At 31.2% G+C, this 26989-nt stretch overlaps 4 protein-coding genes across 5 annotated transcripts; 3 read left to right on the forward strand and 1 right to left on the reverse strand.

Moving 5' to 3' along the window:
- Positions 1-2381: 2381 nt before the first annotated feature.
- Positions 2382-3321, forward strand: LOC108213456 (ethylene-response factor C3). Its single transcript, XM_017385254.2, has one exon. The coding sequence runs from the start codon at positions 2459-2461 to the stop codon at positions 3137-3139; it is 681 nt and encodes a 226-aa protein (XP_017240743.1). The 5' UTR covers positions 2382-2458; the 3' UTR covers positions 3140-3321.
- An 11670-nt stretch (positions 3322-14991) lies between these two features.
- LOC108211051 (probable inorganic phosphate transporter 1-7) lies at positions 14992-18397 on the forward strand. The gene is made up of 2 exons (XM_017382539.2): positions 14992-15172; positions 16095-18397. The coding sequence occupies exon 2, from the start codon at positions 16195-16197 to the stop codon at positions 17788-17790; it is 1596 nt and encodes a 531-aa protein (XP_017238028.1). The 5' UTR covers positions 14992-15172; positions 16095-16194; the 3' UTR covers positions 17791-18397.
- On the reverse strand, positions 18024-19918 carry LOC108211052 (actin-depolymerizing factor). 2 transcript variants are annotated; one of them, XM_017382540.2, is made up of 3 exons: positions 19750-19918; positions 18698-18963; positions 18024-18397 (listed from the first exon to the last, which is right to left on the reverse strand). In XM_017382540.2, exons 1-3 carry the CDS (start codon positions 19768-19770, stop codon positions 18247-18249), a joined length of 438 nt encoding a protein of 145 aa, XP_017238029.1. In that variant the 5' UTR covers positions 19771-19918; the 3' UTR covers positions 18024-18246. The 2 variants fall into 2 exon arrangements, with proteins under 2 accessions (XP_017238029.1, XP_063946306.1); XM_064090236.1 differs by lacking the exon at positions 19750-19918 and adding an exon at positions 19066-19143.
- Positions 19919-20976: 1058 nt separating this feature from the next.
- Positions 20977-24833, forward strand: LOC108211927 (uncharacterized). The gene is made up of 6 exons (XM_017383645.2): positions 20977-21112; positions 21231-21319; positions 22379-22479; positions 23133-23202; positions 24259-24311; positions 24403-24833. Exons 1-6 carry the CDS (start codon positions 21100-21102, stop codon positions 24503-24505), a joined length of 429 nt encoding a protein of 142 aa, XP_017239134.1. The 5' UTR covers positions 20977-21099; the 3' UTR covers positions 24506-24833.
- The last annotated feature ends 2156 nt before the right edge of the window (positions 24834-26989 follow it).

A 26989-nucleotide genomic window follows, 5' to 3' on the forward strand; every position in this document is an offset into this window, starting at 1 on the left:
AATTATGTCTTCCTAATATATGAGTGGCTGATATTAAGAGTTACAAATGCATTTCTCTGAACAATTTAAGCAAATTGAGCATGTGCGCATAAACAAAAAATTACTATATTCACATACAATGTATGTATCACAATTTTAATTTTGTGACGGCAATGACATCGAATATTGATAAGGGGAGTCATGAATCTATGCTCTCAATAATAGATCTCAGGTACATTCTTGTCTTGAAACGGTTGACTGGGTGCAGGTTTAAGTTATGCCAAATTATTAATCTTACATTTCTAGAATACAGTATCTATATAGCTTCCTGCCAATTATTTGTCTACTTATTGGTAATATTTTGTTTTTTATAAAGATAATTTAAAATTAGTCCCTTCATGGTTATAAAACTTTAACTTTTCTAATATATTAAAATTTATATAGCTTTTATGATTATAATCATATACATTTCTAAACGGGATATAGAGCATGTTTGGCGTTGATTAAAGGGGAAGATTTAAATCATTTTCGTCAAAAAAAAACTCTATATGTGCAATAAGTTATAAGTTGATTTAAAATTAGAAATAAATCATAAACTGATTTAAATTCAGAAATTAGTCGTATGTTATATTTCTTTTTGAACAGTTTAAAACATTTTTTGTTATATTTTTAATAAAAATCAATTTTATCACTCAAATAAATAATCTACCATAATATTATATTTTTAGTAGTTCATAATTTATCTATAATATAAAATTATTCAAACAAATAATTTAAATATCATATAATTTAATTATATTTTTTAATATAAATCACAAATCATTATTTTAAATTCATCCCAACAAGTGTTCACCTTGTTTTGATAAAATTGGTTTGTTGTTTCTGTACTGACACTGATCAGGTGAGGTTAATGGGGCATCAATACAGATGTCACATTATTTAAAAAGCTCTCACGCAATATGCAGAGTGCTCATTGGACAAGCATACCACTTGACTTGGGGCTGTCTGCCAACTTGATACTACTATTTAAGTTTGAATCAGTTTAAATGTTTTTATTATTTTAGTTGATTGTTGGAATTTGTTTTTTTTCCTTTTTTTTACAGGTGGAATTTGTTTTTCTTGTTTACATTATTAAAGGCATTCTTCTGAATATATATAACAATTATATACACATTATAACTGTTAAATATTAGTCAATATATTAGTCGAATCTACGCTGATGCGTCTGTGCGGATAACATAATTTCATAAACTCATGGCCTTATCGTAACTAAATGAATTATATAAGATTTTTTAAATCTAATTTAGACACTCTCATCCTTCGACTATAATTATCAGAATGATTTTAATTTATGAATATTTTAACTCTCATTATGGATTTATTATCAGAATGATTTTAATTTACAAAACTATTTCAGAAAAATGTATTCCCTCTATATGCTTTTTTGGTAAAAAAATTATTCCAAAATATCGAATTTCTCTCTTTTCAAAACATTTTTTGAATATTTTTTTTAAAGATATTTCTAAACTAAAATTTTCAATACTCATAATACATGAATTAAACGTGACTGAAAAAAGAAATATTGGGATCATTTGGACAATTTTAAAAGAAGTGACTTTTTACTTTAAATAACAAAGTAGATTAAAAGTAATAACTGAATGAGTTAATAAAGTGTTTGGAAATGACGTAAATGTTTTTGAAGAAAAACTACAATTCTCACTTTCTTAAAAATAATTCTACATATTTACACATATCGATTAATAAAAGTAGGAACTAAACCAGCTTGTACTTTCTCTTAAAAAACGAGCGCATAAACTAACTGCTTATTGAACTGGATAACATAAATCAAATTAACATTTTCTTAAATAGATAAACAGGAATTATATTAACATTTTCTTCAACACGGGATTATCGTAGTAATTCCTTCTTATACTCTTCTGTTAGATGGTAGTATATTTTTATAAATTAAGAAAACTCTGTTCGGGATGTATCTTTATACATGATATGATTCATATGAATGGAAACTGATTTTCCTTTTAAAAAAAAGCTGGGGGTGATGATCAATGAACTTTCAGTTCTTCGTCTATGCTTCCATTTGACCATAATGTTCAAGTTCAACCTTCTAATGCACCTAGTCAAAAACTTCCCATCACGCGACACGTGTATAATGACGTCATCATGAGTGCACTGCAGCCAAGCTGGGTCCCCAGCCGCCGGGATGAGGCCCCTCGTGTAATAAAACAACTAGCCACTTGTGTGGTCCCACACATATTAAGAAAAACAAAGTGGGACCCCCTTAGCCACACCCTACATTTTACAGATATTTAATTATTTACTAAAATAGTCCGATATAGACTTAAATAGTTCTCCTATTCATTGAGTATATAAAGGGGGTCAGTGCACACAAACTTTGTCAACAACATCATCATCATCTACTCATATTATCCAATCTTCTTGAAATTCAGAGCTTAATTCAGCTATGGATCCAACTTTCACTAGGTTTTCACCTATGGATTACTCGCCGCAATCCTCCTTTGGCTCGCAACCGGAGTCATTCGTGTCGTACGGGACGGATTTTGACCTTAGCGACCTCCCGTTCGACTTCAATGACTCCGAAGAAATGTTACTCTTCGGCATTTTATCAGGAACTCCTCCGCAAAATAATAATTCCTGTGTGGTCAAAGAAGAGGAGGTCAGTTCCAGTTCGGGTTCGGGTTCGGGTTCGAGTCTGAAGCTCGAAGAAGCAAAAAAGGAAAAGGCTTATCGAGGTGTTAGAAGACGGCCTTGGGGGAAATTTGCTGCGGAAATAAGGGATTCGACGAGAAATGGGATTCGGGTTTGGCTAGGAACATTCGACGATGCTGAAACGGCTGCTATGGCCTATGATCAAGCCGCATTTTCGATGCGGGGCTCGATGGCCATCCTGAATTTTCCCGTGGAGAGAGTGAAGGAGTCACTCAAGGAGATGAAATGTGGCCTCGAAGAGGGTTGCTCGCCTGTGGTGGCATTGAAGAAAAAACATTCGATGAGGCGAAAATCGGTGAGTCGAAAAATAAAAAAGAAAGATAATCAAATGGAGAATGTGGTGGTTCTTGAGGATTTGGGTGCAGAGTATTTGGAAGAATTGTTGAGTTCTTCCGAAAGTGTTGGGTTTTGGTGAGTATGAAGAATAAGAGTCTCGAATTGCAAGCAAATAGTGTCGAGTTTCGAATATTTTAGTTCGTTTCTATATTATCTGATTTATGATTATGATATCTTTGTTTATTTGTATTTAGTATCTTATCCAATATGTTTATTTACCTCGTCTTTGCTCTTCAATTCAAAGTTGTTCTTGTTCTGCTACTTCTTCTGGAATTATTTTAGATGACCAATTCCTCCAAATATTTTAGAGTCGTCGCTGCTCTAAGAAGTGATCGACATTCAAAAAATAATTCTTAGCATATACCCGGTCGATTGGACTGTACAGTCTTACGCATCCTGTGTTTGCAAAAGATACTCTCTCTGTTCTCATGATTGTTTACGCTTTGAGATTTCTGTTAATTATAGTTTCATAATTTTTTTAAAAAATTTTCTTTTTCAATATAGGTTTAAAAAATATATTTTAAAACTATATTTTAAATAAATATGAAAAAACGTGTCCAAAAATAACGTAAAAAAAATGAAGGCTTGAAGGGGACGGAGAGAGGATTAAATTAAATTATAGTGACAGACCTCATGTGATGGCACGAGGAACAACTGTTTTGAGTTTTGACGTACCATTGTTTAAGATGATCTAAAATAAATATAATAGTATCACAGACAAACTTATCTTAGTTACAAGGATGTATCCGTCCCATTAAATCTTTATAATGTTTTTATCTATTATTTGAAATATATATTAAAAAATTGTAAAATATAATTTTATAATTTATTTTTAATTTTCTAATATAAAATTCTATATATTGAATTTTCATTCAATTTTTTTAATATAATTTATAAAACTATATTTCGTAAAAGGTTTAAAACACATGCTGAGCACTCCATCCAAATTATACCAACTCAGAGAGTCTCTTTGGCTGGATTTAAAGTTTGGACTTAGCCATTTTCGACTTTAAACTGAAAATGATTGTTTGTGTAATAAGTGAGATTGCTTAAAATTATAAATAAGACAGAGACTTTTTTCAAGTGACTTATTTTAATATTATTTTTTTATAAAATTTACCTATAAATCATAACTTTACTCGCAAAACATTACTATTTTATTATTTCAATTTTAATAATTTGTAAGTCATTAATAAGTAATGTCACGTTACATTACAAGTATCAAATTTAAGTCAGTCAAACGGACTTTCAATCGAAAGAAGGGAGGGAAGATGATTTATAAGTATAAAATTAATAAAAGTATAGTTATATTCACACGAAGCAACTTTATATTGATCTGTTTTTCAGGTCTTTTCGACAAGCATAATAATTTAATTTTGAGCACAAAAAATATATATCGACACATATATAAATAAATTAAATATTTAAAAGTGTTTGATTATTCATATTCTATAAATATTTCATATAATGATATATAATGCATCTGGTTACTTGACACATGTATAATTCAACGTGTTATTTTTCCTTTCATTTTATGGAAGGTATTAATTTTAAATTGTTGATAAAAAATACATGAAATTGTATCTTTCACCAATAAATTACTTATATTAAGATTTTATCATTCACCAAATCTTTCTATATATGCTATTTATAGGGGTCGTCTGAGTTAGTTTAAAAACAGTGACTTCCTACTTAAAATTAAAAAATAAGTAGAATTTAGAATTTAATTAATAATTATAAATTATTAATGAAGTGTTTGAAAAGGCAGAAATTGTAAATAAAATTAGCATTTTCTATTTTCAATTTCATTCCCACGATTTATTAAAATAATATATATATTTTTTATACAAACAAGTCAAGCGGGGGAGTCAAAAGTAGGGCAACGGAAGGAGCAACTTCCGTTGCCCTAACATTGACGATTGTGGTGGACTGGCTATTATCCTTTTCTTTCTTTTTTGAAGATAAGCTACTCCCTTCATCCCCTTTTACATGTACATTTTATTTTTTGAGAAGTCAAATTGATCTATTTTTAACTAAACATTACAAATTATCCACTTATTATTTTTAAAATATGAAAGTTGCATATTAAAATAGATGAAATATACTTTCTAATGGTATAATTTTTATTATTTTTCTCAATTATCTAATACATATAAAATTCAGTCAAAATATAGTTAATTTGACTAGTCAAAAGTCAAAATGGACATGTAAAAGGGGATGGAAGGAGTATTATCCTTATATAAATATACGGAGTATCACAGAAATTAAAGTAAGTTCAAAGTTAAACGAAAATATGGACGATTTTGAGTGTCGAGTAATGTAAGAATAGATATTGGCAGGGACAGGTTTGTCGCCTCCGTTGTTTCTCTCGTAGCCTGTCAAACAATGCTGACTTTGTATGAGCAAACACACATCAATACATTTTGACATCTTGGTCCCATTCTCTACGTGCGGTTCAATAATATTGTCGATAACAATAATATATGAATTTTTATAATTTCTATATATTCAAATTACAATATTCATAATTATAGTTACGTCACTATTAAATAATTGCATGCTCATTCCTGTACTACTTTATACCTGACAAGAAATAAAATAGCAAAAACACCATTAGTAAGTGTTAATTAAATGATTTTAATTTACATTTCACTGGTTCCAAATCTAATTTAATTATAAATAGAATGTATTTTTTTTTTTGCCACACAATAGAATGTATTATTAAAATACCCAAAATGATGCAAAGAAAAAAGGGTTTCAAATCGTCAACTAGAATCTGATTGTGAAACAAAGAACGAGTTATTGAATAGCAGTTTTGTTTCAAATCGCTTAGCCTAATATTCAAAACTACCAATTATATCACTTGATAACAAAGCAACAAATGTCCCCAAAATATGAGTGATTTTTCGTTGTGAAATTTGAGTTCCTATAATATTCACTCTCGTTCTAGAATCGATGCGAGACTTACAAATTTCTCAAAATATCATATCAATCATTCCACATGAATAAAAGCAAAAGTCTTGGGCCAATCTTAAAAATGGTTCTCCTGCTCATTCTTTGTCTACTGGTTCTAGGTTAAGCCTTACAGATATATCATATGTGTATGCTATATATTTATTAATATTATATTTTTTATAAAATATATAGAATTTCGGTTAACCGCGGTTAAAAAGCCGAAAAATCTCAGATTATCGAAAACCGAATCAAAATATAACTATCAATTAATTGGATCGAAATATAAATAATGATTAACCGAATCAAAATTAATTTGATTACTCAATATGATTTCCGGTTAACCGAACCGAATTTATGGCATGAGACTTGATTAATATTAAGTCTTTATTTATCAAAAGTTATCATAGTCTTTCCGGCCCCTACCGACACATTTCATGTATAATCAATGTTAAATCTTTACTTATCCAGTAAATCACAATCCTTCTGGCCCCTCCTACTGATTCAGTGTTTCCGTTGGTGCGAATTGAATGACAAACACTGTGTCCACTGTCCAGCATCACATAATTTGGAGTTTATAATACGAGCACTTCAAAGTCATAATTACCAAATATGGTAGTGTATAATTCAGTTCTATTTAGCACCATAATATTGTTAAAAATTTTGTGACAGTGAAGTTTCATGTTTCAAAAAGATAAATTTAGTGGAGCGAGGCTTCTCACCATACGTGTTAAGAGTAATATCGTAGTTGCAGTTGCCTGCACGTTTAGAACTCGAAGAAATTGCTTTGCATATCACATCGAATTCTAGTCTAATACTTTTAGGATAATACTAGAGACTCAAAATTTATCCTAAAATATTTAAAGAAAAATTAAAGAATGAAATTCCTAATAATAATATGATAATAGACCCATTATATATACATACTTAGGCGAACATTACAGAGAGGGACTCCTATATGGAGTTACTTATGCGCCACTATAAATCATCAATTTTATTATAAATTCTGTTATAAAATACATATAAAACGTGATTCTAATATAGAATATTATAAAATATATCTATTTTAAGTAATTTAACACTTAAAATTTGATAAAAAAAATATTTTCGAAACTGATTCTACAACAGAATAATTCTAGATGATTATTATTTTGTTACAGAATCATGTTGAGATATTGCATAATTTTAGATGATCTTTGGAATAAAAAAATTGTATAACTTCGTTTTCGGTTTAATAATCAAAATTTGTAATTATATTTCATAAAAATATAATAAAATATATATTATGTGTATATTAATAATGATGTGCTACGTAACAGGGTATGCTATGCTACCCACACTGTGTGGTGAGCAAAACCGGATATCCGGTCCGGTTATGAATTATAAACCGGATATCCGGTTTTTCGGATCACTAAATATTCATTCCGGTTCCGGTTCCGGTTAAACCGGATATCCGGATATTCGGATATCCTTTTAAATCGGATCGGAAAACGGATTATCCGGATCCGTTTCTTCTCCGAAAATCTGCAGTACTACATTTTGATTTAAATAGGTTTCTAACATTTAACTTCACTCCTTGCACAACTATAAAAAAAAAAAAAAGCAGACTCCAATGACAGTGAATATGTCAACTAAAATTGGTAGCCATTCCTGCATATAAGAGTGCTATGTAATAACTAATACTCTACTAATAAATGAATTTATCTGTAAAGGGTTTGTGAATGACAATTATTCCATAGAACATCTCAAAATTAACTACTCAGAGAACTCCACAACTTAATCTGCATGCGTTTGTAAAGTTATAATGAACCCCTCAAAGTCTAGGATCCATTTTATATATTATTTACAATAATATTATTATTTAAAAAAAATAAAACCGGATCGGATCCGGATATCCGGTTTCCTATATATATGTGATCCGGATCCGAATCCGAATTTTTAGAAAAAAATCGGATCGGATATCCGGTCCGGTTTATTCGGATCGGATATCCAAATTTCCGGATTTTTTAAACCGGATACCGAATCGGAAAATCGGATAATCCGGATTTCGGATTTTTGTGCTCACCTACTTATTCTTTAATGATTATTGTTTGCGTCTGTCCCTTTTATACATAACTCAAATAGATCAGATATATTTGAACATTATATTTTTATTATAATCAATATATTTAGAGCGTGTATAAAAAAATTAAGAGTGTGTATTAGAACAAGCTCTCCACATTTTTGGAATTATATAGAATACAAGAAATATGTAAATATTTAATAACTTATCATGCAGATATAAAAATGAGTTAATTCTTTTAGTCACTAGAATTTTGTGAGAAGATATTTTGTAAAAAAATTGAGACATTGTTTGATATTGTTGTTGCACACAGCAACATCAAATTTTTTGAGAAAAGACATATAGAGACATATAATTTTTTGTAATTTAAAATCTATTTCGGATAGCAACTTTTAGCTCAAAAGTTAGGTTTTATGAAAAGCAAGTTCTCCCATAATTTTTTGAAGAAAAAAGTTGCTGTTATTACTCATAAATTTCACTATCAAATCTCATAAAAAAATATTATTTTCTATATTTCTATAACAACATTTTTTATCAATATTTTTCTTGACATTATTTTCTAACAGACTTCCAAAAAGACAGTAGTTTCAAAACAGGGAAGAAGTAAAGTGGACTCGTGGATTCTATAATTTGGTAAAAATGGATTCTATAATTAGGTAAAAATATTGGAATAGCGCCAAAACCACCAACACTATTCCTTGTGGCGTGAAGTTGCCTATCATTTCAAGCAACCAAAACCTAACACGATAATCATTTCTGAAAATGTTCTTGGTTATCATAAGGTAAAAAACAAACATTATAAAGGGATTGATTCTACTTGAGCTAAAGTGTTGTCACAGCAGTTGTACTCTTATTTCAAAGGCATATTGCAGCCTAGCTATCAGAAATTCAGAATTATATTCAACCGACTCTTATATAATGACTTTACATGGAAAGATTGCATAAGAAAAAAAAAATAATACTTATACATTAAAATTAGTTATTCTTTAAAATAAAATTTCAGACATCAAACACTATACTTTATTTTTAAGATATTTGTTCTTATTTTCTTAACAATACTTCTTTCCGTATAAGAATTTCTGCGTTTTTAGATTAATTTGTTTGTTTAATCAAATCGCTTCTTGGTGACTTTTGTTCCTAATTTATTTGAATTTATTTTATTAGAATATAATATGATCCTGATAAGATCTCCTCTGATATTTTAGGAGAATGGATCATTTAACGTGGTATAAGAGTTTCTCGCGTTCGACTTGTGTTCGACTCATGTTCAAATAGCGTTCGAGACTTGCGTTCCACTTGTGTTCGAATCGCGTTGATCCCGATATTCTCATATTTAAATATGTGTTATTATGTTCAAAAAATGGATGTCCTTGATCTACTCTCGATACAGAAATGGTTTTTGGACCGGTTGTGTGAAGCGGAATGTGCATATATCAATATAATCGCTATTATATTTGTTCGACTCGATTGTTCTCATAGATGTTATATGATTTTTTTTTTTTTTAATAATTCTCTTCAAAAATAAAAGAAATAGGTATTTTTGTTTTTCTCCTCAAATATTTGCATGCAACTTATTAACATAACTCAAAAAGAATTCTAAACACAAAATCAAAAAGATAAAAAAAATCAGGAGAATAATATTTAGGGCTTTTTTTATTAATAATCACGTTTTCAATCTTATTTTCAAAAATACTACCTTATCCAATCTTATTTTCAAAAATACGACCTTCTCTAAAATATTTTCAAAAATACTGTGGTTGCATATGCAACCATATATGCAACTACAAATCCTGATTTCAAGTTTCAGATTTCAAATGTCATTTTCGACCTCATCGTTGGAATCGATATATATATATAGGGAGAGGTTCAAAAGAGACCGGATACTAGCGAGAGACCTGAGAGACCTGAATCTAACCATTGATGAAAATTTGATCCTGTGGTCCAGATAAATCAAATATTAACTTCTATTTATTCTCATTTAATACAGCAAGGGTAGTACAGTGAAACCGAAAGTATACGTATTGTTTTGTATACAATTTATGTATCCAATCAGTATATTTCCTTTTTTGATAAGATTTGTAATGATTTCAAAGATTCACCAGCTCAAGCAATCGCTTGCATATATCAGGCTTCCCATATATCAGCTATATTCATTAATGTCATTAATTACTTACCTTATAATTTGTTTCAGTTACTTTTTCTAATAAATTGATGATGCTACATGACTAAGATAAATTGCTCAATTAAGTGATCGTGTTCTTAAAATGATTATTGAATCCAAAATATGACTCTGTAAATCACACGAGTGATAGGATTTAGTGTTCTTATTAATGTTCTTAGTTGAGTTCATAAGTACACCCAGAATTGTACTATTTTAAATATTTTATACTCTTAATAGAATTTTTATTTTAAATAAAAAATACACTTTATATTTATAAGATAATAAATATTGAATCTTATACTATAATATCTAAATGAATTTTTATAGTTGAACACCAAAATAAGTCTTTATAAGATAAGTGAAAATGCATAAAACTTAAAAATCAAAATATTTATTGAAAAACACATTAAATTTTATATCACAATAATTAATGTAACATTTATTCATAGTAGAACCCGTATTACAATTTTAATAATATTATTAAAAATTTGTCATTACATAGAAAGTTTAATGTCTCACTTAGTAGAATCTTTAACAATGAATCACTAAATTATTTAAAATTAAATTCAACTTTAATTGAAAAGAACACATTACAAAATTAAATATTATATGTGACCGATTTCCGGAACATCTAATAATTTTTTTAGTAGAATATTAATGTAGTTAGAGAATAATATAATAATAATTAATATAGAATAAATATTTTTAATGTTAAAAAATTAGAAACATAATATATTAGTGAAACACTTAATTTATATGGAGATTTCATAACGTGTTCGTGAAAGTGATAATAATAATTATATTTTAATATTAAAATCAAAAAATAAAAATTATCATGATATTAATAAGGTTCTATTTGTAATGTCTGCAAAATCTCCTGTATTTATTACTATTTTAATATTAAAATTCACAAGATTTTTTAATATGTTCCTTACACGCATGATAAAAACTTCAATATCAAATATCTTGTTTTATTAAAAGTTCGATGACAAAGTATAAATATTTTAAACTATTTCAATAGGAATTATATTAATCAATGAGTTATTCACCAATATAACACAACTTACTGAATAATTTATATTTTCAAATTTATTTTTTTTCTTATTGATTCTATATATAGATATTCAACAACATTTTTTTTAAAAGTAAAAATTTATATCGGAGATTCCCTAACGTGTTCATGAAGGTAATATTTACATATTAATATTTAAAGGAAAGTAATATTACAATAATATCAAAAAAGTTTTACTAGCAATATCTGCAAAACCTCTTGTTTTACAAGATTCTTTAAAGTGTTGTTTAGACACAGGATAATAAGTTCACTTCAAATATCTTGTTTTATAAATTTTAGATGATTAGATATAATTTTTTTTTAATAATTTCAATAATATTTAAATAATCCATGAGTTTTTCACCAATGTAACATATTTTATTGAATAATTTATATGTTTAATTTTTTTTCTTTCTTACTAATTTTAAGATGTTACTTACGCATACGATAAAAATTGCACCGTTGTGTTTTATTTAATATTAGATGGTAAAATTAAAAAAATAAATTATTTCATTAATTGTCCTGCGTGCTGCGATATCTTTATAAATTATTTTACATGATAATTTAAAATTTTCAAGTATTAATTCAATATTTTTTTTGTAAAGATTCTTTAAGGTGTTACGGTAGCCATATAATAAAAATACATAGTCGTGTATTAAAAAAAATTAGTAATAGAGTGTATTATTTTTATTAATATGTAGATTCATTAAGGTGTTCTCAGATACTAAGGTTCTAATGAGATATCTAAAAATATTATTTTTCCTCATAATATTTATATGGAGATTCAGTAGCGTGTTCATGAAGGTGATAAGAACAATTAAATATTAATATTTGAAAAAGATTAAAATTGCAATAATATCAACAAAGTTCAACTACTAATATCTGCAAAACCTCTTGTATTTATTAATATTATGGTTTAAAGAAGAGAATCTCATCATTTCGTTAACGTAATAATATTTTTATTGACAAAATTATAATTTTTGAATATTAAATTACTAATTTATTTTCACAAGATTTTGTAAAGTGATCACTGGAAACTCACAGGAAAAAAAATTCTTATAATTAATATCAATAAAGTTCTACTTGTATCATCCGCAAAATCTCCTGTATTTATTACTATTATGATTTAATTAGAAAATTTCATTCGTTCGTTACCGTTATATATAGTATATTTTACTAACTAATTTATACTTTTTTATTAACTTATATTGACAAGATTCCTTAAGGTGTTCTTAGACACATGATAAAAATTTCACATTCAAAAATCTTGTTCTAGTAAGGTGGTTGAAGGTGGCAAATTATGATCGAGAGATTCCTTAAGGTGTTCGCCAAGGAAGTGTAAACTGTGACATCGAAATCGTTCTTAGAGGTGTTCAATTAAGAATTCAAGACTTAATATTAAATATATGTGGAACATGTTTGAAGAATCCAAAACAGACATTTAAGCACGTATAGACTTAAAGAATACTGGACAAAAAATATGTAGTCATTCAGAGCTTGACCCATATGAAAACCTTTCTGAACTTCCTTAAACTCCTGAGTTTCACATGCGTTGTCAAGAACACAAAGTTGAGCCCTTACATCATTGAGTTATTGATAACCAAATTAGTTGTATCAAACCTACCCACCACTTGAGTTTGTGAAAACAAACAATATAAAAAAAATAGTTGTTTAACTCTGATGATTTCCCACGCTTAAACAAGCGACTCACATTGATAAGTTATAAAGTCAAAAATATCATCATAGTTCTTGAACACCAGATAACACCTCTAACGTTCATTATCTCTTGTACCTGCCTCTGTATAAGACTACTAATACTGAATTCTTCAACCCATTCAATTCCGAACCATCAGAGTTTGCTGATTTTTTAGCTTTACAATCTGGAACACAAGAAATAAAAAAATGTGGAGAGGAAACAATTAGTAGCCTACACAAAAGAAGAGCCACATAATAAAACACCAAGTATATATTGATTAAACACGATCAAACTTCTACCCACCATATCAAATCATCTCAGTGTTCCATGTGAGTCTCTTAAATAATAAACATCTGAGTTACAAACATAACCTGTTTTTAACAAAACACCATACTTGCGATCTAAAAATCATTATACAAGTGAGAAGAGGGTTCTTATGTGTGTTCTTCGATAACTATACCAGTTATATACCATATACATAATGAATAACAATACAAAATACACCTTGCAATACAACTGGTACAATTATCTGCTTCTATACTCTTGTGTGTTCCTCGAGCTCTATACAACTGGTACCAGTCATGACTCTATTCTCTTGTGTGTTCCTCGAGCTCCATATCAGTATCATTCCACATATAAAATAAATAAAAATACAAAACAAATCTTGAAAGAACAATGACGTTATTTAGGAAGAAGAATTGATGTGGTTTTATTACATAGAAGAAAGTAGTTGTGAAGACATACGGGAGGATGATTGATATACATATAACTAAAGTATGGAAGTGATATGTTATTTCCATATAACAGTTCCCTAAAATCATGCATGCTGCCAGATTTCAGCGTATATTTGTTTAGAGTTATATGTGTATTATAGCATTAATTGACTTCACTGCCCTTATATTTACGTATAAAAATACAGATCAATGTACTGTGTGATGGACTGTGATGGACGGTCTAAGATGTGGTCTCTCGGTTCTCTCGTATAGCATGGTCTCCCTGGAACCCAACCCTATATATATATATATATATATATATATATATATATATATATATATATATATATATCGATTCCGAATATGAGGTCGAAAATGACATTTGAAAACTGGAACTTGAAATCAGGAATTCAGTTGCATATATGGTTGCATATGGGTTATATTCAGTTGATTCTATTGTAATCTAATGGCCCCGCCAGGGGCACCCATACATCAGTTGCAACTTACAGTTTTCCGTTGCATATGAGGTTGCACGCAACCTCATATGCAACTAAATGCAACTGAAAACTGTAAGTTCCAACTGAAGTATGGGTGCCCCTGGCGGGGCCATTAGATTGCAATAGAATCAACTGAATGCAACCTCATATGCAACTAAATGCAACCTCATATGCAACTAAATGCAACTGAAAACCGTAAGTTCCAACTGAAGTATGGGTGCCCCTGGCGGGGCCATTAGATTGCAATAGAATCAACTGAATGCAACCATATGCAACTGAATACAACCATATGCAACTATATATGCAACTGAATTTCTGATTTCGAGTTCCAGTTTTCAAATGTCATTTTCGACCTCATATTTGGAATCCATATATATATATATATATATATATATATATATATATATATATATATATATATATCGACTCCAAAGATGAGGTCGAAAATGACATTTGAAAACTGAAACTTGAAATCAGGATTTGTAGTTGCATATATGGTTGCATATGCAACCACCGTATTTTTGGACAATATTTTCAAAAAGGTAGTATTTTTGAAAATATTTTAGAGATTTGAAAATAAGATTGGATAAGGTAGTATTTTTGAAAATAAGATTGAAAAAACAATATACAAGATAATTCCCCTAATATTTACTGGATGGGGGAAGAAGAGCATATACTGGCAAAGATGCTACGCGTCTGTTACGGAGTCCAAGTTAAATATAAATTATCTACGGCAATATCTCCCGTTTTGTTAACTAGTCTACACACATAAGCCTATAAATATGTGCATGTGTGTTTTTGCCACTGCATGAAAACAAATCTGTTAATTATTTCTCTCTTACTCTTCTATTTCTCCTTGTTTCTTCTTCCCACTGCAACCGAAATTTTCATCCGATTCTCGAAAATCACAAATATTTAAATCCCGTTTCTTCTCATCTCTGTATCTGATCTCTGTCTCTTCTTTATCTGAAGCCTGACAGGTGAGCTCAATCACTCATAATAAGTTTTTGACATTTTTATGAGATACCCAGATTTTAAATATGTATTTTAATTTTTTCCGTCATATGTTATTTTGTGTAAAATTTTATTGTTTTGCGGAAATGATTATGGTAGAATGTGAAGGATTGGCAACTGATGAAAACAAATGTGTGTTTGATCTATAAGCGAATTAATGAAATGATTTTAGTAATTACAGTGATGTAATTAATTAGTGCTGATAATTTTCTTCATGTTACTACTGATTTTAGACTGTGATATTTGCTAACTTACTGTTGTTCTAATTGCAGTGATCTGTAAGATTTTTGTTATTATTATACTAAAGCTTTTCTTGCCTTGTATGCTTTTAGAAGATCATGAAGGTTTCGTTTATTCATGAATGATAGAACATTTATTTGTTAGCTTACCAGTAAAGTTGGTTTTTGGTTTGTTTGGTATCACAAGTTTAGCTATATTGCACTGTGATCCAATATTTACATTAGTTTATATATTTATTTATATTTATATTTAAATTCAATTTTACACGAAACACGCACGAGAACGGCACGAAAACCGGAGGTGCAAAGTACACGAATCTAAATGGGTCGGTTTTGTGTTTGGTCTTTGAGTACACATACACGAAATTATACGATACGAACGAAATTGACAGGTCTAATTTTACCCGACTCTTCGTTGTCTAGAGTACTTCCGACACTTGTTTAGGCCAAAAACATGTAAAATGTTTAAAATATTAAACCAACACTCAGACACGTTTCGATATTAGTGAGTCCATGTAAATTGTAATCTAGCTGTGAGGCTGTCAAGGGGACTTGGAGATCTTTTGTTTTCAATGCATATCAAGTACTATCTCTTGATATATACTTTTAGGATTACCTTGGCCTAACAGCTCTTGATCAATTTTTGCAGTGCTTGCTCCGAGAAGGAGAAAGCGGATAAAGTCAGGGAGGGGGGAGCAGACTAGTGCAGCAGAGCTTCAAAGGGATCGAAAAGTTTGAAAGAAATAGACATGGCTCCAGGGGAGAATTTGCAGGTTCTTAATGCACTAGATGTTGCGAAAACTCAGTGGTATCATTTCACAGCAATTATAGTAGCTGGAATGGGTTTTTTCACAGATGCCTATGATCTCTTCTGCATATCTCTTGTCACTAAATTGTTGGGCCGCATATACTACCATGTTGATGGTGCTGAAAAACCAGGTAGTTTGCCTCCTAATGTCTCTGCCGCTGTCAATGGTGTGGCGTTTTGTGGCACGCTGTCTGGCCAACTCTTTTTCGGATGGCTTGGTGACAAACTGGGGAGGAAGAAAGTGTATGGAATGACACTCATGATCATGGCTCTCTGTTCCATTGCCTCGGGGCTTTCATTTGGGAAGGAGCCTAAAGCAGTGATGGCCACTCTTTGTTTCTTTAGATTTTGGCTTGGTTTTGGAATTGGTGGTGACTATCCACTATCTGCCACCATCATGTCTGAATATGCTAACAAGAAGACTCGTGGCGCGTTTATTGCTGCAGTTTTTGCAATGCAAGGGTTTGGAATCTTGGCAGGAGGGGTGTTGGCAATTATAATTTCAGCTGCGTTTGATGCTAGATTCAAGGCTCCGTCTTATGAGGTCAGCCCTGCAGCCTCTACTGTTCCACAGGCAGATTTTGCTTGGAGAATCATTCTGATGGTTGGAGCACTTCCAGCTCTACTAACTTACTATTGGAGGATGAAGATGCCTGAAACTGCACGTTACACGGCTCTTGTGGCCAAGAACGCGGAAAAGGCTGCCAAAGATATGTCCAGAGTCCTGCAAGCTGACATTGAGGCTGAGCCGCAGAAGGTAGAGCAGAATTCAGATGAACCTGCAAATTCATTTGGCTTGTTCAGCAAGGAGTTCTTACGTCGCCATGGGCTTCACTTGTTAGGTACAACAAGCACATGGTTCTTGCTTGACATAGCATTTTACAGTCAAAATCTGTTCCAGAAAGACATATTTAGCGCAGTTGGATGGATTCCTCCTGCAAAAACTATGAATGCACTCGAAGAAGTATACAAAATTGCAAGAGCACAAACACTTATTGCTTTATTCAGTACAGTTCCTGGTTACTGGTTTACAGTTGCTCTGATTGATAAGATGGGAAGATTTACAATTCAGTTGCTTGGATTCTCCATGATGACGATTTTCATGTTTGCTCTAGCCATTCCCTATGAGCACTGGACTCACAAGGACAACCGCATTGGATTTGTCGTGATGTACTCATTGACATTCTTCTTTGCAAACTTTGGACCCAATTCCACTACTTTTATTGTGCCTGCTGAGATCTTCCCAGCTAGATTGAGATCAACGTGCCATGGCATATCAGCTGCATCAGGGAAGCTGGGAGCTATAGTAGGTGCTTTCGGGTTTTTATATTTGGCTCAGAGCAAAGACAAGGCAAAGACTGATGCAGGTTATCCTCCAGGTATTGGGGTAAAGAATGCACTCCTCCTGATAGCCTTTGTCAATCTCGCAGGCACATTGTGTACATTCTTGGTGCCTGAATCTAAAGGGAAATCTTTGGAGGAGATGTCACGTGAGAACGAGGACACTAATGCAAATGCAAGTGAAGCAGAATCTTAAAAGTAGTCGCGTAGATTAATCATCTAGTGGCATGATGAACTGATATTGTTGCATTTCACTATTTAGTTTAAAGTTGCAAGGGCCCGAAAGATCTGATGATATATGGTTTCCCTTATGGTTTGTAACCCCCTTCCCCCATAGGGTATCTTTCTTGTAGTATCATTTTAACTATCTCTATTCTCATAACAAAACTTTATGTGGTCAAGCATATATGTTCTCTGAGCACTTTAAGATAACAAAACTCTATATGAAGTCGAATACATATGCTTATAGGTTTATGTGTATATCACTACAATCAAAGAAGAATCATATGACAACTGGATTGCTCTAGCAAAGCTAAAGAAGATCCCAGGATCAGCCTCTCCGACTGCAATATTTAATTATTTATTTGTAGGCAATACCTCAGAAAAGACATTTGCTTGCCGAGGAGAGGCACAATATTTAACTCTAGAGACTTCAGTTTGCACGTTCTTTAAGCACTTCAAGATCCATCTCTGTAGAGTCAGTAGCTTGAATTTCGTAATGAACACCATCCATCTCCCTTCTAAACCTCTCTTTTGATGTGGCATATAGCATCTTGGAACGAATGCGAGAGGTTGCAGGGGACCTGCTCAAATAAGGCAAAAATGATTATTACTGAAACAAGATTAACAATAAAGTTTGAAATGTGCAGCAAGCCAGATCACATTTAACCCGCTATACTAAGGACTGCTGCCTAAATGTAAAAGCATTGAGTATATTGTTTCAATTATCTTTAAATTAGTGTACATATGCTCAGGTTGCGCTAGATCTCAGCAAAACGCTGTTACAGGTCTACTGTATTTTGGCAAAGGTAATGTAGAATGTCTAATAGTGATAAAATTACGATAGAGTGAAAGAATTTGGGGAATCAGTCATATTAGCTAACCATGCGAAGAAAAATATCTTGCTCTTCTGACAATTCTCAGGAGTCACATAATCAAAGTCATAGACAGCATATCGACAATCATTCTCAGGTAAGGCTGAAGTGAAATCATCATAGCTTTCAGCAGGATCACCGGTCTTCTCAACAACCACCTCATTTTTCTTCTCATCGATCTTAAATATCACATATCTGTGAACTTTCTTCCTCTGCAATTCCAAGAATGTATTTTTGCACTGATCAGCAACACCCATGCCTGACGAAGCATTTGCCTAAAAAATATTTCAAATTTAGATTGTGAGTTAAATATATCACTATAAGTGTCAGCACACTAAAACACCAGAACATCAACTATATCCTGATCAAAAGGCGACCTGATTTGAGGATAATTCAATGACATTAATGCCTATGCCCATCCCCATCCGCACTACAAAGTTGTCATTTCAAATCTTTACCCCTACTTCAGTATACTTAGAAATCTGATATATAGAAATGGTTGGGGCAAAAAGAAAAGGAACTTTCGAGTTTAATATGAAGCCTCAATTCCACTACCATTTGAACTATTGAACACTCATTTGCCAGATTTTATGTATTAGTGAAACATGACTGCCATTTTTCCTATAAATTAGTTGAGCTTGCTAAAATATTAATCACCCATGTCTAGGAAACAAAACCAGAAGTACACAGATAGTTAGACATAATTTACTTCAATGATCATAAATCATACTCTCCCGGTTCCATAATAACTACAGTCACGTGCCAAAAGTCAGAACGACACTTGTACTCTCTCAGTTCCATAATAACTACAGTTCGGTGCAAAAAGTCAGAACGACACTTATTCCATGAACCATGTTTTATTCATAGGCATACATGTTTTACTGATAGGCATAACACATACTAAGAACCTGCACATTCTTGTTTTTTAAAGTGTGATTAGGACCTAATCATCATATAAAGCAAAAAAAAAATAGAGCACATATAATTCATTAAAACAAGAACTATGATTCATATGAAAATAAAACTACAAAAATGTAGAGTGGGAATGAAAATTGAAATACCTTTCTGAATCTGATGGACATGATTGATGAGTTGAAGTTGATGAGAAGAGAGAGTTTTGTGGGTGCAAATAAAATGGGTTGTGGTGGAATATATGAGGGGGAGAGTGAAAGAAGAACTCAACAAGTGATGTTAAAGGTGGTGCGTCAAATTGAAGCTCAGCCCACATTTGTGTTTTATCTGTAAAGTGGCATTGTCAACATTTGTCCTTGCTCCACTACATTTTGCAATCTGTGGAATATATGTCTTTCTTTCCTTGTTTCATAAATCGATTAATCGAAATTAATTTTAATTATATAGGTGATTGAATTGATTAAATTTCTGATTATTTATTTAATTTTATTTATTTCTGAAATCCGTGCCATTTTAAAAATGATACTTGCACTAATTAATATTTAATCTTTTCACAATAAAATATACTCCCTCCGTCCCTCTCATTTCTTTACATTTACCATCCAATTCTTTACATTTCAAAACTTACCAAAAATAGTTAATGGGTCCCACCACTTCTCCACTTTTCTTTCCTTTTCACACTACTTTTACTCAACTATCTTCTTTTTATACATTAAAAATCAATGGGTCCCACTACTTCACCCACTTTTTTTCCTCTTTTCCACTACTTTATATATATTTCTTAACCTCCGTGCCCAACCCATTTGATAAGAAATGGGAGGGACGGAGGGAGTATTAATTATAAACTTTAGTTAAAAATAAAATTCTAAAATAATTAATGAGAATAATTGTGGATATTCTTTAAAAATAACTGTGGTTGAGAAGTGCAGACGGTTTTTTTTTTTTATTTCTATATTTTCTAATAATATGTGCCTGTTTGTCTAGGGTCGTTTCGGGTTTTTTTCGATAAGAAGCCGACTTCTGTTTTTCTTGATCCGTTTGTGTAAAAAGTGAAAGGTACTGCTTTTTATAAATAGTTGAGAATGCTAACTTTTATTCTATGACTTATACTTATTTTCCAAAAAATTTAATCACTTCTAATTTTTAAATTGCTCCTCCCTTCTAGTCCACTTTTTTATACAAATAGATGCATTTTTTTAGATTCAGCCAAATGGTTTAGGTATATAAAAAATTAAAAATGCGATATTTTTTATCGTGTCGAAATAAACTTTAGATACTTTTAAATAATTTTTTTCTGATTAAAAGAACAGCTCATTTAAAAATTAAATACAATCAAAAATTTTTTGAAAAAAATAAATATTTGTACACATTACATACACAGTTGGAGTGGGAATGCCTCCTGAGCATCTGATCATCCCACAACATTGTGAAACACGAACACTCTCAAACACTCTGAAATTTGGCGTGCCCTAATCGACAACCTTAACATCAGACACAGAATGGAACATGAAGGCAAGCTCTATTTCCCACAAAAACAACCTTTTAACACATGGGTCTTTTGTCTTCGTGTCTATTCATGTGTGTTTGTAATAACTTTATTGTTTGAATTGATTTTAAGCTCTTTTTGCAGAACAAAAGTCGAACCCATCTGCAATGGTGAATGCCCTGTTGTGTAAGAGAGCTAGGCTTCATGAGGAGCTTCGAGTTATCGAAAAGCAGGTTGCTTTGTTTAGGCCTAATGTTTGTGATTGTTGTTGTGTTTGGTGATCATGATGTTGGGGTTTTTGTTTTTGTTTGGTTTGAGGTTTGTGTTGGGTTTCTTGATTGAAATGTGGGTGCTTTTTGTAGTATGATTCATGTATAACGCGATGAATATCGTGTGTTCTTCGGTTGTTTGATGATCATGAAGTAGGGGGTTACTAATTGTTGAATATCAGGTTTCTTTTAAGTGTATTGGGTATTTATTCTTGATTTTGATGATCGCAATGTTGGGGGTTTTCTTGTTGTTTGATGTAAAGTTTAATTTGGGTTCTTAATTGGATTGTGAGTTCTTTATACCGTATGAATCATACAAGATTATTATTGGGGTTATTTTTTTTATTTTTTTTCGTTTGGCATATCTTGTATTTTCTTAGCATTGTTTGTTTAGTAACTTGTCAAGTGTACATGTTGATGTAGTTTAATTTGTTCAATTCAAGAGCTTTTTTGTGTTGGAATAGGTGCCTATATATGAAATGTTTGCGGGTTCCATGAAAAGAATTTCCTTAGTCATATAGTACCCAGTTATGCATAAGGCTTGCGTACATCTGTCTTTCCCCAAACGTACTTCCAACTTCCAAGTGGGACATAGGATTTCTTGTAATTTCTTTAGTCACATAATGCATAAGGTTTGCGTACATCTATTTAGCAAAAAAAAAAAGGTTTGCGTACATCTGTCTCTCCCTGAATGTTCTTCCAAGTGCGGCATAGGTTATTTCTGTAACCATGAATAGATTGGTATTATTTAAGCGGTTACAGTACTAGGTGTCAAGTAATATCTTCGTTAAAAACAAATTTATAGTATTTTGATGTTCCTCCTAACACCCACATGTATACAAAGTATTTTTTCTAAGAAATTCAACGACATTGTTTTTCTCTGTAATGTATACCTCATTCATGTATATGTTCAACCTATTCGATGATCCATTCTTCGGCTGAACCGGGCTAGTTAGTAGTCTAGTAGATAAATACAGTTCTAGTTAATTGTCTATGTGCGGCTGATGCTAAGTTATGTTACAGGTTTATGATATGGAGACAAGTTATCTACATGATCCTAGCCAGTGTGGCAATGTACTGAAAGGCTTTGAAGGGTTTTTATCATCATCTAAGAGCACTAATCTGTAAATTCTGAATCTTCCTCGTATCTTACTTACTAAGTTCTTGTAATTTCTTTGCAGATTGTGTGATTTAATGAAGCTGTCTGTAGTGATATACGGCTAGACCTAGACCTATAGTTCTAACAAATTACATCATTCTTTAAGCATATAGTTCAATCTCTAGTCTAGCTGACACAGTGAAATTTTCCGCCACAACCAAAAGTACAATCTGCTAAACTATACGAACAGCATCGGTGTACATTTTGAAAGTGAACCAGGCTGATATTATGTTTTCTCTTCTTTTTTTAAAGTCAAAATTTTGTATTTATCCTCGTATTTTGATTCTGCGGCTTTCAATCAGCAGAAAGTCTCCCATATTTTATCCGACTAATGATGGTAACGAGTGCTCAAAAGTAAGAGAAAGCTTAGTCAGCTTCTTCTTTTGTAATAGGTTTCGTAGTAGATCGATACGCAACTGGTTGAAAGCTTAAATAATGTTGAAACATGAAGAGCAAGGTTTAATATAAAGATCAACCCACATTACAAATATGGCAATTTTCGACTGTTAAGAACTTTTGGATGTTTTTTTGATAAGGAGAACTTGTGGATGTTGATTGCATAAAAATTATTGTATTATAGTTGACCACAACAGCTAACCAACCAATTTGTGGATGCAGCTTAAAGCGTTCGAGAAAATTTGGACCTGAAGATCGCCTTTTTTCACTATCTTCTATCACCTCACCTGCGGTATGTTTAATTTCAAAATGCTACTGTCAGCCATGTATTAAAGAGTACTATCGACAGGCCTCGGTTGTGTCCTGGATATTAAATAACATCAATACAGAGTTTGTAAATATCAAAGGATTTAAAAGTCAACAACTGTCATTGCCATCTGGATTTGGTATTATTCATTTTCAGTTATATGTGTACTTCTATTTCATAGTTGCTGGAAGGAGGTTTAATGTCATTCGGGAAACAGTTTTAGTCTCAAACAGTAATGTATATGTTGCTGTCTAGTTGTTGCTATAAGGAAGCAATTGTAAGGCTCAATGTTTTACTCTTGTGGAAAACATATGCCCTCTTTGGTCTGATGGTACCTTCCTCCGGAACCACAAGAATCCTTGATCCTCTTTCAGGATGTTATGGGTGAGTGTCATTTATCAATAAAAGGAGAGAGAGTGTGTTGATTATCAGTGGGAGGGAGGGAGGTCAGAATTACAGTTTAAAAGGTGAAGCACTGACTTTAAAAGTTGAAATTGCAGGCGGTGAATTACTAGGAGTTCCTTATTCCTTTTTTTAGGTAGGTAGGAATCGTCATTTTGAGCTGCAACTCTTGTACCAATATATAATATAGAGTGAATAGGACCTTGAATATTTGTGAAAGTAAAAAAGTTTATTTGTGGCCTTGTGGATATTCTCTGGTAGAGTGATAATACGGCATCAAATCTTTAATTGTAAATTTTATTCTAAAAGCTCTATCGTCAGTTAACCCATCTTTGTTTTGTTTCCGTCAAGGATAAATCGCTTTGTGAGTTACTTGGTAAGGAGTTCTGTATCAATACCTAGCATAATATTAATTTAATCAATACATTGTTGTTTCTATTTTCTTGTACTGTCCCAAATGTCCATTTGAAAAGAAACATAATTGTACAAGTTTAATCAAGGAAGGGTTTTTTTTTTTTTTTTTTTTTTTTTTTTTTTTTTTTTTTTTGAGCTGATACTTATCTGTTATATATGGCTGGTCTTCTACATTTACTTGTGTAACAGCAATTTTTTACTGAATTTTTTGTTGGCTTTATTTAGGCTGAGGAGCATGCTGCTGCTCGAGATGCTGGAGGTTTAATGGCAAACGGGCAGTAAGTACATTTTTTATTCTGAATTAAGCAAATATTGTGTGAGCATACGCATACACAACTGCATTACATGATTGCTCTTCTTTCGTTGCAGAGGAAAACCAAAGAGGGGTAGAGGCCCAAGAGACGGAAGAAGAAGCAAGCAGTCAAGTGAACCAGATTTTGACTATGATGATGATCCTGACGTGATACTGTGAAGAAACTTTCGGCATGGTAGTGGGATCATTACAAAGTTTATCTCTAATCTCTAGACCTTAAAGAAAGAGTTCTTTTGCTTTTATGCTTCCAAATTTTGATCTGCCCTTAGGAAGATTATACCGAAATATTCGTCTAGATTGCTAGATTATACATGTCTCTCAGAAGCTTAAGTAAATCAACTAATTGTACTCCATAGAGTTGCTATTGTGATTTAGTGGGAAGCTTAAGATTCTTCTTTCTTAAGCTGCAGTAGAAACGTCCTAGTTATGGGAAAATTTACAATTATGCAACCATTTTTATTTTGTTTTGTTGCACAAAGCTATGTAATTACAAGTGTTTCATGTCCACAAAACAAAACTGAGTAAAAAGACAAAAGTCAGTTACATGCCAAACTGAGTACATCCTGTCTCAACAATTTGACCTAATATATATACACCTCAGATATGCCCCCTATGTTTCAGCTCAAATGTTCAATTGTTCTTTCTTTCCCAGAGTTGACAAAAATGCAAATATACGAAGTTAGATTCTCCAATTATTTTAGAAAACTTTAAAATGATGGTTAAGAATTCAAATTTTAATACTCCAACCCTCTCATTTTTATAAACCAGGAAATTCAAAAAGGGAAAATTAATTTAAAGGTCCCTGAACTATTGGTGTTTTATTGTCTAGGTCCCTGAAATAAAGATTCCAATATCCGGATCACTTATGTTTTCAGTTTTCTTATTTGAGTCTTTCCGTTAACTAAGATTCTAAAGGACGTTAGAATCTTGCTGACGTGGCAGACTTGTTGACACATGTATATGAATTTTATTTTAGAGGTCCCTGAACTATTAATAATTTTCTTATCTGAGTCCTTTCATTAATTTAAAATTTATTATGTATTAAGATACTAAAATTTAATAGACTTAGAAGGTATTCAATTTTTAGTACAACTTAAGCTTTTTAATTCGTAATTATTTTAAAAATCTAATAGATAATAAAAAAAACATTAATATAACACAGTAAAATAAACATTAATATATTTATTAATATAACACAATAAATATATTAATGTTTATTTTACACAATAAATAAATTAGTGTTTACTAATTAATTAATAAATATTATATATTTTACTGTGTTATATTATGTTTTAACTCGTGTTTCCATGTATCTTAATTTATTGTTTATTAGTTTTTTTTATCATATAATAAATTACATGTAAAAGAAACTTGCCAAGAACATTGTCATAACAAACACAAAGGTTATAGTCCTATTTTTTTTTAAAAAAAGCCTCACAAGATATTGGCCCTATTTGGAAGATAGAGGTGTGGGCCAAAATTAGAGGTTTGGGGTGGTTTAGAGGTTTGACCACTAAAATCCGCTAATACAAGTGTTTGGTAGTTAACGGATTTAAATAGAGGTTTGGACCCAAAAAGCTAATTTTGAAAAAGCTACTTTGAGGAGTTTTTTGGGTTAGAGGTTTTGGTTTGTGTCAGAAAAAGCTAATAAATCCGCTATTAATCAAACGGTTTTACGAGAAACAGCTAATTCAATCCGCTAGTCAAAAAATCTATTTCAATCCGCTAGTCAAAACATCTGATTCAATCCGCTAACAGCTAATCCCCAAACAGGGCCATGGTCAAAAACTCTAATAACAAATCAATTTTGAATTTATTTAACTTAAAAGCCATGTTACAATTCAATATTAATTTATCAAATAACTATCAATATTAATTTTGCAAGAATTCCAATTGGTGTTACACATAATACTCCCTCTGTTTTTGAAATATAAGTCGTTTGACTTTTTTGCACACATCTCTAAGTCAATTGACCGCATGTTAAAAATCATTATTTTTGAAATTTTTCTTTTCTGAATAAAAATATAAATCATATATTTTTATTCAAAAAAAGAAAATTTTAAAAATAATGATTTTTGACGTGCGGTCAAAGGACTTAAAAATACGTGCAAAAAAGTCAAACGACCTATATTTCAAAACGGAGGGAGTATTATCTATTAGACGTTTAAAATAATTACGAATTAAAAAACTTAAGTTGTACTAAAAATTGAATACCTTCTAAACCGATTAAATGTTAGTATCTTAATACATAATAAATTTCGAATGATAAAGAAATAAAGTGCTTAGTTTCGTTTAAATCAATGGAAGAACTCACATAAGAAAATTACTAATAGTTTATAGACTTTTAAAATAAAATTAATATACACGTGTCAACAATTCTGCCACATCATCAAGATTGTAACGTCCGTTAAAATCTCAGTTAACGGAAGGACTCAAACAATTAAACTGAAAACGTAAGTGACCCGGATATTGGAATCTTTATTTCAGGGACCCAGACAATAAAATACCAATAGTTCAGTGATCTTTAAATTAATTTTCCCATTCAAAAATAAGTAAAAGCTATGTAAAAGAAGTACATTTTAATCAAAATACATTAAAAAAATAATAATTCAACTGAATCAACAATCTCTTATTTCATATGTT

The sequence above is a fragment of the Daucus carota genome, chromosome 3, assembly GCF_001625215.2.
Source record: "Daucus carota subsp. sativus chromosome 3, DH1 v3.0, whole genome shotgun sequence".
Classification (NCBI taxonomy): Eukaryota; Viridiplantae; Streptophyta; class Magnoliopsida; order Apiales; family Apiaceae; genus Daucus; species Daucus carota.